The sequence below is a fragment of the Protopterus annectens genome, chromosome 1.part2 (genome assembly GCF_019279795.1).
Source record: "Protopterus annectens isolate FY-2018-M chromosome 1.part2, PAN1.0, whole genome shotgun sequence".
NCBI lineage: Eukaryota > Metazoa > Chordata > Ceratodontiformes > Protopteridae > Protopterus > Protopterus annectens.
The window spans coordinates 1,235,691,493-1,235,705,935 of NC_056727.1; the positions used below are offsets into that span (position 1 = coordinate 1,235,691,493).

The 14,443-nt window shown below is 43.1% G+C and overlaps 1 protein-coding gene across 1 annotated transcript in view; it reads left to right on the top strand.

The window, feature by feature from the left end:
* The first annotated feature begins 354 nt into the window (after nucleotides 1–354).
* XKR8 (XK related 8) overlaps nucleotides 355–14,443 on the top strand; it is a 34,813-nt gene continuing 20,724 nt past the window's right edge. Inside the window, exons 1-2 of the mRNA XM_044060237.1 lie at nucleotides 355–425; nucleotides 1,594–1,787. Of these exons, the coding sequence (XP_043916172.1) occupies nucleotides 355–425; nucleotides 1,594–1,787 (265 nt within the window). The remainder of the gene's footprint in view (nucleotides 426–1,593; nucleotides 1,788–14,443) is intronic.

Here is a 14,443-nt window from a genome sequence, read left to right on the forward strand (position 1 = left end):
TCTCATCATCACAGAATGAGTAGGCCATCAACTGCTGAGAAGGCTGATAGTTGGCTGGCATCTTGGAACCAAAAAATATATATATATATATATATATATATATATATATATTTCTGCTCTATGTATTACTTTCCAGTTTCTTAGCAGTTATTCTTTCTTGCTACATCCATCCAGTATTGCTGTTGAGTCATAACTGACTGCTGTAGTGATTTTATGAACTGCCATTGCCATCCACAGAATTTACTAGGCAAGGAGGAAATAAAATCAGATTGTCAGGCCTTTCTTCACTTTCACTTCATATGCAGACTTACTGACAATTGCCACTCAACCTACAGCATGTTGGTGGGATCTAGGATGAATCTAGCTGGGTGGGCATGCAGACCTCACACAGAGGGCTTTCCAGTAGAGGAAACTGTTTCTGTGAGGTGAGAATGGTAATGTGCTACTGTGCCACCTACTTGTCTACAATACGTTCACATAAATGTGAAGCATTATTTGTATGCATACTTGCTCATCTTGATGTATGATGATTTCTCATCTTGACCATTTAATCTCGATTCCAGTTGTTTCAGCCTGTACTTTAAAACACTTCTCTTCTGCATCACTTCATGGGTAGATGTCAGTGCTCTTACAAAGATTTTACATTTCCTTTCCAAAGTTGTATTTTTTATCACATTTAAAGTGGGCTGTCTGCATACCACATACATTCTTCCTGCCAGAGAACTCTGCTTTGAAGAACTGAAGAGGGCATGTACAAGGGAGTCGCTTGCATAATCCCAGATACATTCCATCATGAGGCCTAAATTGGTACCTGTATAGAGGGAAGCAACTCCTTTAGAACTGAGGCCAAAACAGGCCCAAGATGGTCAGAAATAAACTCCAAATTTTACAATTTATAGTTACAGTGTCTTTTCTATGAAGATCTACTATTATTGTAAGTATACTTACAGGCAACTGCATTTGGTATACAGATCTGTGTTGTAGCCAATACTTTAGACATGTGTAGACCACCTTTACCTTTGTAGGTCATATTGCTGAGAAAGAATTCAAAAAATATACTCGTACACAACGTATGCATTATTATATCAGGTCACCTGTAATTGTCCATTATATTCAGTTACCATATAATGAAATTGACTTACTCAGTGTTCAGTGCTCTAGTTTAATAACAGTACTATTTGTGTGCTGATGGCTGGGTTATTTTACTGTCTGTCTGTATGCGAGGGATGTACTTTATTAACTTGCTCGAATCATGATATGCTCATGGTTGGCAGCGAATCAAAAAAATAGTCCCCCAGTGTGGGGGCCCTGCCTTTATACAACCAGACTATAAATGTATTGCACCGGAGGTCACACAAACTTAAAGTGTATTTTCAGACCCAGTCTGTGCATTGTAGTGTCTTATCACTGAATATTCAGACAGGCATATGAGCTGCAACCAGCCGAATGCTGAGAAGTAAAAGGTAATGATATGAGCTGCATCCTCAGTTATCTAATTAAGAGGGAGACAGGAGTACAGAAGACTGAAGAATATTGTCCTCATTGTTAATGTAAGTAAAAGCACATATTTTTGAATTTTTTTGTTTCCCACAGATATGTTCAAGCTCTGGAACTTGGGTTCAAAGTCTGGTGGAAAGGATGGAATGCTGAATATGGTGCCTACATGATTTATGTGTTCCATGATTTGAGTATGCTGCGACTGTTTGAAGCCTTCCTGGAGAGTGCCCCTCAACTTGCTTTAGTGATCCATGTAATGATCTGCACTAACAAAGCAGAAATCTACCAGTGTAAGTACTGTGGTTTAGTTTAATGGTTTAACTTTTTCTCTGTTTTGTAGATCTGTTTTCTGTATGTTTCCTTTGTTTGTTTGTTGAACGTATTTTACTGGGCAAGTGTTCAGAGCAGTGGTGAGCTTTCACTGTATTGCACAGTGGGAATCTGTGGATAATCAGGATCAGCTGTGCAATTCACAGTTCATTTCATTGTCAATAGTCAGTGAGTATAAAATATATACATACACACTTTAGGGCAGCAGTAAACTGCAGTATTATAAAGAATCTTATCCTTGGAGATGACCTCCAATGTTCTGCATTTCATCTGAAATTCTTGGCTTTCTTCTATGCTGCAAAATCTGTCCCCAGAGAGATCTACAAATTACTGTTTTGAATCCCTGGTCAAGACTTGTCAATAGATGGCCTCTCTGCAAATGCCTTAACCTGTCTGCCAGAGCTGCTCTTCTATTAATATACTGGCCAGTGATCAGAATCATAAAAGGAAGGTGCTGCGCCATCCTTTTGGAAAGAATTATTCTGGCCATTGAGAAGAGTGGATCTAATGCAGAAATAAATATTTTTGTACCCATATCACTCCTTTATCCTTGATTATAGTACCTAACAAGGTGGTGCACTGGCTAGTCAATATCATTCCTAACTTCCATGATCTGTTGTTGGACTGCCCACATGGCTTTCAAGGAGTCCAGGGAGTACTCACAACACTAACATAATTCATTGTTCATGTACTGCTCAGGCCTTAATGACTGTGTTTTGTGTCTCTTCCTGTTTGTGATTTCCATATACAGGTTATCAAGGCACAACTAGGATCTGGACAGTATCCAGTTTTGGGAGATGTGGCTTATATTGTTGTGTCTGACAAAGCTATTGTCCTCTTAGCCACAAGTGAATATGCATTGGAGTGGTTTGCTGCTGTGTGTAAAGTAGTTGGAATGAAAATCAGCACGTTCTTCTCAGATGTCCTGGCTCTATCCCACAAAAGAATAGACTGCTTTCTGCAAATGAGAAAGAACAGTTACCGTAGATGTGTGGAGTCTAAACATCTTGGAGTCTTACTCACCAATTAAAGAAGAGAGGATAGGTAGATGGATCAGTGGTGGAATATTGTGTTGGTACTACTTCAGGAATTGTACCAGACTATGGTGCTGAAGTGATAATCAAGTTATAGGATGAAGCTCTTGTTTTACCAGTCAGTATGTGTTTCCATCCTCATCTTTGGCATGTGCTTTTGTGTTATGACCAAAAGGGTGAGGTCACAGATGGAAGTAGCAGAAACAAGGTTCCTTTACAGAGTGTATGGACTTCTTCTCTGAGGCAGACTTAGGAGCTTGGCAATCCAATAGGTTCATAGGTTCATAGGTTGATTCCTAGGGCATTTTTCAGCCTAGCCAGAGTGTGTTTGGCTTTCGCCACCCCTTAAAAATGGGTTTTACTGTGCTCTTTTTAGGTTAGTGTACTGTGCCTCTGTCTAGTAGTGACACAGAAGTGATCCCCGGGGTAAACCTACGATCTCCCATCCACACATCAAGATTTCTCTTGAAGAGAGTCAGTGAGGGGCTCTGCCTGATATGGACTGGGATTCTATTCCAGAGTGCTGGGAGCCTCTGGGTCACAAATCTGTCTCTCCAGCAAGTCCTATTAATTTCTGTGTTGAGATTCAAGTCCCTTGAGGACGTAGCTCTAGTGGATTTGGATTTTTTGAGGTGAAGCATGTCCATTAATTCTGGGTTGGACATGGCTTTATACGTCGGGCACAGATCGCCTCTAAGCAGGCGGTATGCAACTGAGTAGAGCTGGAGTTTCTTTAACCTGGCAGCATAGGTCATCTGTTTGAGACCCTTGATCCTCTTGGTGAGGTACTTTTGTGGTCTTTCCAGTTGCTGCAGGTGTCTGGTAAGGTACATCCCAAACGGGGCATTGTATTCAATTATGGGCCTGATGAATGAGTAAAGGGGCACAATGACCTCCCTTGATCTAGATGTGAACCCTTTCATGATAATGTGGGCTATATAGAAGATCTTACTAACCATTTTGGCAATGTGGTTGTCAAAGGAGAGATTACTATCAACTTGTGTTCCCAGGTCCCTAATTACTTCCTCCGTACTTAATGGATTTCCGCCTATGTGGTAGTTTGTGGGCACTTTGTTTTTCCCAAAGGGGATGACTATACACTTCTTGGCGTTTAGTTTTAGGCCATGGCTTTGGCACCAGTTGTCCGTCTCTGTGAGACCCTTTTGGAGGATGCCTGTGTCAGCTGGAGAGTCAATTATGGCACCCAGTTTGCAGTCATCTGCGAACTTGGTCGGCCAAAGTCCTCTCGTGTTGGCCTGTACCTCTGAAAATATGTACCAAACAAGAGCGATCCCAGGACTGAGCCCTGTGGGACGCCACTTGTAACAGGTTTAGAGTCTGACATGGCTCCCGCAATTCTGACCATGTGGGTTCTGTCCTTGAGCCAGTTTGCAACCCATCTTATGACATAGGGGTTAATATTTAGGCTGGAGAGCTTATCTATGATGCCAGAGTGGGGTATGGTGTCAAAGACAAAGCGAGGTCCAGGTAGGCTGTGTGGACTACCTTCCCTTCATCTATGGCCTTGGTGACTGTTTCGAAGAAGTCTACCAGGTTCAAGAGGCAGGATCTGCCTTTAACAAAGCCGAATTGTGTAGGATCTAGTGTCTGTAATTCCCCAATGTCTTTGTTTATGAGTTCCATGATGATCCCTCCATAGCTTTGCAGACCAGGCTAGTCAGGCTTATGGGGCGATAGTTTCCAGGGTCCATTGAGGCTCCATCTTTGTGGAGTGTGACCACTGTTGCTGTACGCCATTCCTTGGGTACATATCCTGTAGCAAGGCTGAGACTAAATAGTAATCTAATATGAGGTTTTAGCTCTTCTTGGAGCTCCTGTAGGACGCAGCCCGGGACACCGTCCGGTCCCATTGATGCTGTGTTTTTTGCTTTGGAGAGGGCAGCTCCTACCTCAGTGTCTGATATGACAGGGGGGACAACTCTCTGCTGGGATAGATATTTGCTCTTTTGAGGGGAAGGGAGGGAGAAATTTGCACTGAAACTATCCGCCAGGATGTTGGCAATGTCTGTGGGTTCAGTGTATTTTTTTGTCATTTTGGACTAACTCCGAACATATCTGGGAGTTGCCACCTAGGTTTCTAACATAACTAAAGAAGGCCTTGTGGTTATCTTTAGTGCCTTGTGCAATTTTTCTCTCGAAGCTGGCCTTGGAAGATTTTATGAGGGACCATAGTCTTTTGCTAGTACTGATCAGTGATGCTCTCTTATTAAGGGATTTTGCTCTATCCTGCAGTAGCTTCCTCCTTTTGTTGTATAGCTTATTTATGGCAGTGGTCCACCAGACAGGACGCCTGCCTTTGGAGGATTGGGTCTTGGTTTTATTTGGGATTGCATGATCCATGCATTCCTGAAGATGTCCATAGAATGCATTTATAAAGGATTCTGCAGTCTGGGCCATAGTTTCCACTGGCCCGGGGGCTTTGAGTGAATTCACCTCGGTTTTGAGCAGTGTGAATTAGCCTTGGAGAAATTTTTTACTGTGGTTTTCTGGGGTGGTGGTTGGGTCGGGATGTGGATGTCCAGCGAGATTAATTTGTGGTCTGATTTTACCAATGAGGTGTGTACCTCTGGTGCAGAGTATAGACTCCCCATGTTTGTGATGATCAGGTCCAGTATGTTTTCCCCTCTTGTAGGCGTGGTGACCAGTTGTTCCATAGCATTTGAGTTTATAAATTCTTGGAACCTCTGGGCTAGGCTGTTGGGGCTTGAGTAGCGCTCCCAGTCTATGTTTGGGTAGTTGAAGTCACACAATATAAAGGTATCTGGAGAGACCTTCATATTCTCCACTGTTCTCAGGAAGGCCACGTGAGGTTCCAGAGTCTGGGATGGTGGTCTGTAGCAGGCTACAAACTGAAAGGCAGTTTTGCCCACTGTTAGTTGCACATGGATGGTTTCCAATGCTTCGTGCAGTGCCACTAACCTGGAGGTGTGGATATCCTTGATGAATATGGATACTCCCCCTCCTTTTGTGGTTCGGTCCAAGTTTTGGGGCTGAAAAGCATGGTATGAGGTATAGCCTGGTAGTGCTGGGGTGCTCTCGGGAGCCTTGAACCAGGTCTCTGTTACTGCACAGACATCGATATTCTCCATGCTGAGGAGAGCTTCAAGTGCTTGCATTTTGAGGTTTAGACTTCTAGCGTTGAGTAGCATTACCCTTAGTTTATTTTTCCTTGTGTTGTCTATGGAGGTGGGTTTGTCTTTTGAGCCTTGCCTAAAAAAGGCACTATGGGGGTGGCAAGAGCCTTTGCCAGTATCCGAAAGCCCAGAGGTGACAGGTGCAAGCCGTCCCTAGCGAAGCAACATGGCTTGTCGAGCATGTCATCCCAGGCTGACAGACACTGGATCCCCTTTGAATGACAGCAGAACTTTAGCCAATTGTTAAAATTGATCATTTTTTTCTTTATACTGTGGCATAATTTTTGGTGAGGGTAAGATGCTACTCAAGGTCAGGGTCATATCTGTCTGGGCTACATGATCCGAGAGCTCCTCTATGTTTATTTTCATGTAGTCCAGGGAGGTATGGCTCAGGTCATTCACACCCACCAGCATGGACAATGACAGAGTCATATTTGTACTTGCTTTGGAGTGACCTGAGTGCTTGTGTTATGTGGCGGATCCTGGTGCCCGACAGGCAGCTCATCGTGACCTTCTCCTTGTTCAGCCTGGTGAGTGGGACGTCAGTGTGCCTGACAATAGAGTCACCTATTACAAGTGTATCAGGTGTGTTGTTTGGCCTTAAGGGCTGTGACTATTTGGCACACTGATTATGTGAAGTATGTGTTTCACTTTTTATGTTTTGTGGTAGAGGTTGCTTGGATGTCTGCTTTGGAGGTCTCTGCTGCTTAGGCAGATTTGTATTTAGAGCCTCCGAGTATGTTTTAGTGTGTTTATGTGTTTGGTTTGATGATGTGGTAGGTCTATGTGCGACTGGATTTGTGGTGTGTATGGTTACCTTCTCCTCCTGACTGGCTGTGCCAGTACTGCGTTGAGAGAGCTTAGCCTCCAGTTTGGCTATATGGTTGCATCTCTCGCATATATTAGTACTTGTTGGGAGGAGGAGAGGGTTGTCTGTGTACATGAGGCAGTTGTAACATTGCCAAAGGATTCCCAGATTCACCGGCTGGACTTGAGAGGAAACTAGCAACTGACCTTTGGACATGCCGGTAAATTATAAGTAACTCCTTTATGGCTGACAAAAAGGACGAACAGGGGACGAGTACTCCAAGGGAGTATATGAGGAGGTAGTGTTATTAGTTTATTAGTGCTAACTTGTATAATTGCTTGTATTTTTTAGCAGAACAAACAGCAGAAAAAGTACAGTAAAATCTTAACACAGGCTAGCGCACTTGAGTGAGCAGCCTCAACAGTTAAATTCAAACAAACTTTTAAAAGTGCAGGTATTGGAAATCACAAAAAACAAGCTTAAAACAGGCAAAAGGGCAAAATAAACTCGCTTTTCGGCGAGGAAAGACGGTCGCACAGGTAATAGCAGTAAAATATACTTAAGTCTTGGAAGCAGTCACTCTTTTCGTTTCTCTGCTGCTAGCACCACTCTGCAGGACCACAAGGAGCTGTTGCTGAGTAGGAACAAGCGCAAAACCGCGCCAAAGTGGGTTTTTATACAGGGAATTTAAAAGAGCTAGAAATTAGCCCAAAACGGCCAATAAACTACAAGATTCTTGTGCTGAGGTCACTCCTCCAGGGACAAATAGGCTGCTCAAAGCTCCCCACTCCCACTGGTGAACAAAGAAGCTTCCTTCTATCCAAGTAAAGAAATGGGCAACACAGGAACTATTCTAAAGTCCAGAATACAGCAATGCCTCTATTAGGGACTATTCTAGGTCAGGAAGGGTGGGAAACTAGGATTTTTTTTTTGTTTTTTTTTCTTTTTTAGCAGAACAAACAGCAGAAAAAGTACAGTAAAATCTTAACACAGGCTAGCGCACTTGAGTAGGAACAAGCGCAAAACCGCACCAAAGCGGGTTTTTATACAGGGACCTTAAAAGAGCTAGAAATTAGCCCAAAACGGCCAATAAACTGCAAGATTCTTGTGGGATCTCAAGAGTGCATCTAGTGTCTCTCTAGATTAGGAGGAGTTGTTTAAGGTGATTTGTATACCTTGTGGGAGTGCCCTATAGGAACCTCCCACAAGAAGTGCACAAGATGCAGCCCACTGGAAGGAGGTCCCTAGACAGACTCAGAAATGGGGCGGGAATTACATTTCTCACATGTCTGGGAATGCCTGGGGATCCCATTGGATAAATTGGCGAGTGTTTCCAGGGAAGGGGAAGTCTTGTCTACACTGTTTAACTCGGTATTGCCTCTCCAGACAGGTAGTTTAGAAAATGAATGGCTACACTTTTGATGGTAGATAAAGAAAGAGACTTAAGTGCATTCTTTTTGGATGTGTCTTGAGACCTGATACTGTGAATCACTACAGCCCTCTCAATTCTCTGCAGGAATGAAGCTTTGGGTGGCATGCATATTCTTGAATGTGTGCAGCTGTGTCACTGATAATACTCATGGATGAGATTCTAGAATACACTGTGTGATCCAAATCCTGTGCAGTAGTTTGCAGTACTCTTTACAGTTTATGTAAGCGACCTTTACAATTGTGGTGGCACAAGAAATGTTATCCAGTCTGTGAGTGAGATAATTAGTTGCTGCTGTGACACTTGACACCAATGTAATGTAGGCAAAACCTCAAGGGTTGTAGACATTAGCTATAATTCCTGGCAGGGTTGGGTTATAGAGAAGTAGTAAACAACTCAGGGTGTTGTAATGCCTAAGAGCAACAGGAAGAGGACCGTCACAGTCCTGGAAGTTCTGTTATTCCTTATAACTTTCATTCTTGATAGTATTATTGTTCTTTTCTTTCCAAATGTCCTCTCTTTTATAATACAGTTTTGCCATTTTAAAGAATGTTTCTGTTGCTTTTAGAAAAAGGTAGTTCCTTTCAGTGTTTAACTGTAGTGGAAAATTTAACATCTTGTATTTATCGTCAATCATCATCATCCCACTTTTACCCATTTTCTACACTGGGTCAGGGTGTCGTGCTAACTGTTGCTATCTCTCTTGATTCAGTGCTACACTTCTGTCTTTGATACTCATGCCTGACTGTCGCAGATCTTTTCTCACACAAACCATACAACTTTTTGTTGGACACCCTTGCTTCCTTTTAACTTCTTCCTGTCTGTCCAAAATCTTCTTCTCCAGATTGTCTTCTGATGTTCTGCACATGTGCCTGAACCACTGTAATCTGTTCTCTTTGACCTTTTCTGCAATTGAAGCTACTTTGGCTTCTGCTCTTATGTCCTCATTTCTTTGTCTGTCCCACAGTGTGCATCCTACCACCATTCTCAGGTAATTAATTTCCATCACTTCTAGCTTCCTTAACTGCTCTGCCTTTACTGTCCACATTTCTGTACCATATAGTAGTACTGGTTGCACCACTGTTTTGTACACCCTATGTTGTCAGCTTCTTAATGTGTGTGTTTTATTGCAATCTACGTGTGTGTGTGTGTGTGTGTGTGTGTGTGTGTGTGTGTGTGTGTGTGTGTGTGTGTGTGTGTATGCACATCTGTGAGTCCAGATATGTCTGTGCCTCTTAGTCTGTGTTGGTGTGCATGTTAGTTTGAATGGCTGAACGGTGTTAAAAAACACAGTTGCCAGAACATATGGCAAGCCACCATAAGTCATTTATAGCAAAAAGGATATCAAGCCACTATCAAGTAAATAATTACCAAGAACTGGATCTTTTCTCTTAACTTTGAACTGTTGCAAATTGACAGCTATTTTGACAGCTGTCAAATGTGCTTCATATTGTAATTCCCTGACTCGTTAAGTGTGAGACCCAGAATCACAAAAAAGAAACAGAAGTACAAAAATAGAGGAGAACAGTGACTGTCAAACATCGCTGTTCTCCATTTACATATACATATATATATATATATATATATATATATATATATATATATATATATATATATATATATATGAACAAAACCCAAAAGACCCGTAGCTGTTAGAAATTTCAAAATAAGTATCCCACAGCTCATCGATGGAACAGACAGTATATCCCAAAGTCAGTGGAGATCAACAAATAAACCAGATGACAAATTTATTTAACGTAAGCGCTTTCACGGTATTCAAACCGCTTCCTCAGACGTAGAACACTGAATATTAATTAAATTGAATATTGTGGGCTCTGTGTCTTTACAGTTAGTTCCCCACCCTCCCAGTTCTTGTTTTGGTGTTAATCTTGGTGGCTTTAAAATTGCCCGCCCCTCTTGTAAATTTGTATCTGGATACTCCTTCTGGGCCCATCTCATTTGTTCACTCAGCTGAGTGCGGTGAGATCATATTCTGATTTCAGGCACTCCTACTAGTCCCATCTCTTCAGCTATATCCACTGTGTACAAAGAGAGCATTTGGGAAGGACAACCCCTGTAGCCTCTTAATCCTGCTCTGTTCCCTCCCTCAAAAAAAAAAAAATATATATACACACACACTTTATTCAGCTGTTCATACTGTAACTGTCTTAGTTTGCTGTTCTGTGTGCTATCTGTTCAGTTGTTCTTACTCTGCACTTATTACTTCTTGTTAGTCGCCTTCTAATTTACTGCCTTCTGCACTTGTTCTTAGTCATGTGTTAATTTAATTGCATTTATTTAAATTGTATTTGCTGTAATATTGCTACACACTCAAGTGTGCTAGCCTGCACTGCATTTGAATTGTATTTACTGCTGTTTTAGCTGCTTTTCTGTAAAAAAATATTCTAAGCTTGTTTCCTGCCTTTCCTGTAACTAGTCTAGTCCAGATACAGACTTGCTGTAGCCAGGACTGTTGGTAAGCTTCTGAGTCCCCAAAGACTTTCTGTGTTGGAGGGACACCTTCTAGCTGATCAGTGGGAGTGGTAAGTAGTAGGTAAGTAGTAGGTAGCCTATCTACCACAAGAGGAGTGGGTTTGGGCCCAGAAATTGTAGTTTATTGACCATTTGGGCAGTTTTTCCATCTCTTTCAACTTTCTGGTTTAAAAGCCTGTGTTTGTTCCCCGCCTTTCCTGTAACTAGTCTAGTCCAGATACAGGTTAGCTGTATCCAGGACTCTTTGTAAGCTACTGAGTCCCCAGAGGCTTTCTGTGTTGGGAGAGAAGCCTTCTAGCTTATCAGTGGGAGTGGTAAGTACTAGCTAGCCTGTCTACCATAAGAGGAGTGTTTTTTGGCCCAGAAATTGTAGTTTTATTGACCATTTGGGCAGTTTTTCCATCTCTTTCAACTTTCTGGTTTAAAAGCCACATTTGCACTTGTTTCCTGCCTTTCCTGTAACTAGTGTAGTCCAGATACATATTTGCTGTATCCAGGACTGTGGGTAAGCTTCTGAGCCCCCCCAAGCCTTTCTGTGTTGGAGGGAAGCCTTCTAGCTTATCAGTGGGAGTGGTAAGCACTAGGTAGCCTATCTACCACAAGAGGAGTGGTTTCTGGCCCAGAAAAAAGTAGTTTATTGGCCATTTGGGTAGTTTTCCATATCTTTCAACTTTCTGTTTTAAAAGACTGTGTTTGCGCTTGTTTCCCGCGTTTCCTGTAACTAGTCTAGTCCAGGTACAGATTTGCTGTATTCATGACTGTGTATAAGCTTCTGAGCCCCCAAGCCTTTGTGTTGGATGGAAGCCTTCTAGCTTGTCAGTGGGAGTGGTAAGTTCTAGGTAGCCTAGCTACCACAAGAGGAGTGGTTTCTGGCCCAGAAATTGTAGTTTATTGGCTGTTTGGGCTGTTTTTTCCATCTCTTTCAACTTTCTGGTTTAAAAGCCTGCATTTGTACTTGTTTCCCACCTTTCCTGTAACTAGTCTAGTCCAGATAAAGAGTTGCTGTATCCAGGACTGTTGGTAAGCTTCTGAGCAGTTCCAAAGTCTGCTCTTCACTTTTTCCTTTAGATCTGCTAGTTCTCTTCTCCCCTGCACTTTTACTAGCTTGTTAGTTTAGCGCTTTACTAGACTTCTTGTAGCAATTATTGTAGTACACAAAAGTGCTACCAGCACTAAATGTTCTACAAGGAAACATCTCCAGTACTTATTAATGCCCACCCCTCCAGACATGTCTAAAGGATAGTTCCCTGTGCTTTCTCCTATTAACGTGGTGAACTTGGGCATCCTGAGGCAATGTAGCAAGTGCCTCATGTCCACTGACAGCCCTCTCCTCTTACCCCCCCCCCAACACTCAGACTTGTGAGAGATGCACGTATATATCCAAATTGGAAGCCACACACTCTCCAGCCAAGACCGGAATAGCTGGTCAAGAGGAGAAGGTCAACACTTGCACCACACCACATGGAACACATAGCCCTGCAGAACGCACACCAGCATTGCCTTCACATAAAACACAAACCACACACCCACCTTCGCGGAGGCTGTCAATAAAAATCTAACCAAACAGCAGAGACCACCAAGGCAGAAATGTACTTGACCACCACAACACAACACTAATCACGAGACGCTTAACTCTCCTAAACAGTGTGCCACTCAACCAAAGCCCCTGAGACAAAACATGCCCAACACACTAGTTATAAGTGACTCAATAGTAAGGCAAACTGATGTCCCCCACTCACTTGGTTGAATAAGGAGAAAGTAACAGTCAGCTGCCTGTCAGGCACCAGGATCCACCACATAACGCACACACTCTGGTCCCTCAACAACAGGTACAAATATGACTCTGTCATTGTACATGTGGGTGTGAATGACCGGAGACGTACCTCTCTGGCTTACATGAAGAGAGACATGGAGGAGCTTTCTCATTCCACACCTTATGGCCCCAGAACTTGGACCAAAGTTCCAAAGGTTGTGGTGTTTCCATATTCATAAAGGATGTGCACACCTCCAGACTGGTAGCCCAACATAACGCATCTGAGATACTTCAGCTGCAGATAACATTGGGTAAGGCAGCGATTCAGGTCTTGGCCTAATATAGGTCCCAAACCAAGTCCCAAGATTCACATTCCACATTCCTAAGCACCTTGGAGAATATTAAGATCCAACCTAACACTCTCATACTGGGCGACTTCAACTACCCCTCCATTAACTGGGAAGACTACTCGTGTACCAACACATTTGCCCAACGCTCTCTGGAATGAATTGATTCCAATGCCCTGGACCAGCTCGTTCTTACCCCCACTAAAGGTAGCAACATCCTTAACCTGGTCATTACTAACATGGGCGACCATTGCTTTACACCAATAGTCAACTCCTCCCTGGTTAGATCCGATATCAAGCTAATCACCTTGGAAATCCACATCCCTCCCACCTCACCCCAACAAAGGTAACAACCATGAAAAACTTCTCCAAAGCTAACTTTGGGCTTCTAAAAACAGAGATTGCTAACTTCACAGCACCCATGCAAATGGAGAATAGTTGCATGACCGCCTAATCATAAACCAATGCTCTGTACAAACACATACACAAATGCATGTATCTCGCCATACCCAATAGAACTAAGACGCTCTCCTCAAAAAAAAGGAAGCCAATTTGGTGGTCCCCTGCCATAAACAAACTGTACAACAGAAGGAGGAAGCTGATGCGGAATAAGGTGAAGTCCCAAGACTGGAAAAACTCCCTTATCAGCCTCAACAAAAGGTTGAGATCCCTCATCAAATCCTGTAAAGCTAGCTATGAAAACAGAATTCCAGCAGACAGTAAAGACAACCACAAGGCCTTCTGCAGTTATGGAAAGAATATCCATGGCAATACCCAGATTTGCACTGAGCTACTGCACAATGGTACTTCCTATACTGAGCCAACAGATATTGCAAATATACTGGCGGACAGATTCAGTGCTAACTTTACCCCTCTCTCCCCCCTAAAGGACCAATCACAATACCAGTAGCTTGCCAAGCACCCAAAATTACTGCTGCACAGGTTAAAACAGCACTGCCCAAGGCCAAGAATACAGCTTCTATGGGACCTGACAGTATCCCTGGCTGTGTTCTACATGAACTATGGAGTGAACTAGCACCTCACCTGTGTGCTCTGTTCAATCACAGCCTCACCTCAGGCTTTGTCCCTACCAAATGGCGCACTGCTGCAGTCATCCCTCTCCGCAAAGGAGGAGCGACTACAGACCCGGGAATTATTGCCCCATTAGCCTGACGAGTCTGATATGCAAAGCTATGGAACGCATCATCATGCACCTAATAAACAAGGATATAGGGAATCTCCAAACTCTGGATCCTACATAGTTTGGTTTTGTGAAGGGTAGATCATGCCTGCTTATCTTGGTCGACTTCTTTGAGTCAGTCACCAGAGCTGTGGATGAAGGTAAGGTGCTTCATATAGCCTACCCTGATCTGGCCAAGACCTTTGATACCATTCCCCAATCAGGAATCATAGAAAAACGTACAAAGCTAGGCATCAACCCCTATATCATTAGGTGAGTTGCAAACTGGCTCACAGATAGAACCCACAGTGTGAAATAGCGGACTCCAAGTCAGACTACCAACCAGTCATGAGTGGAGTCCTACAGGGTTCGGTCCTGGGTCCTCTCCTGTTTGATATCTACTTCTCTGAAGTCCAG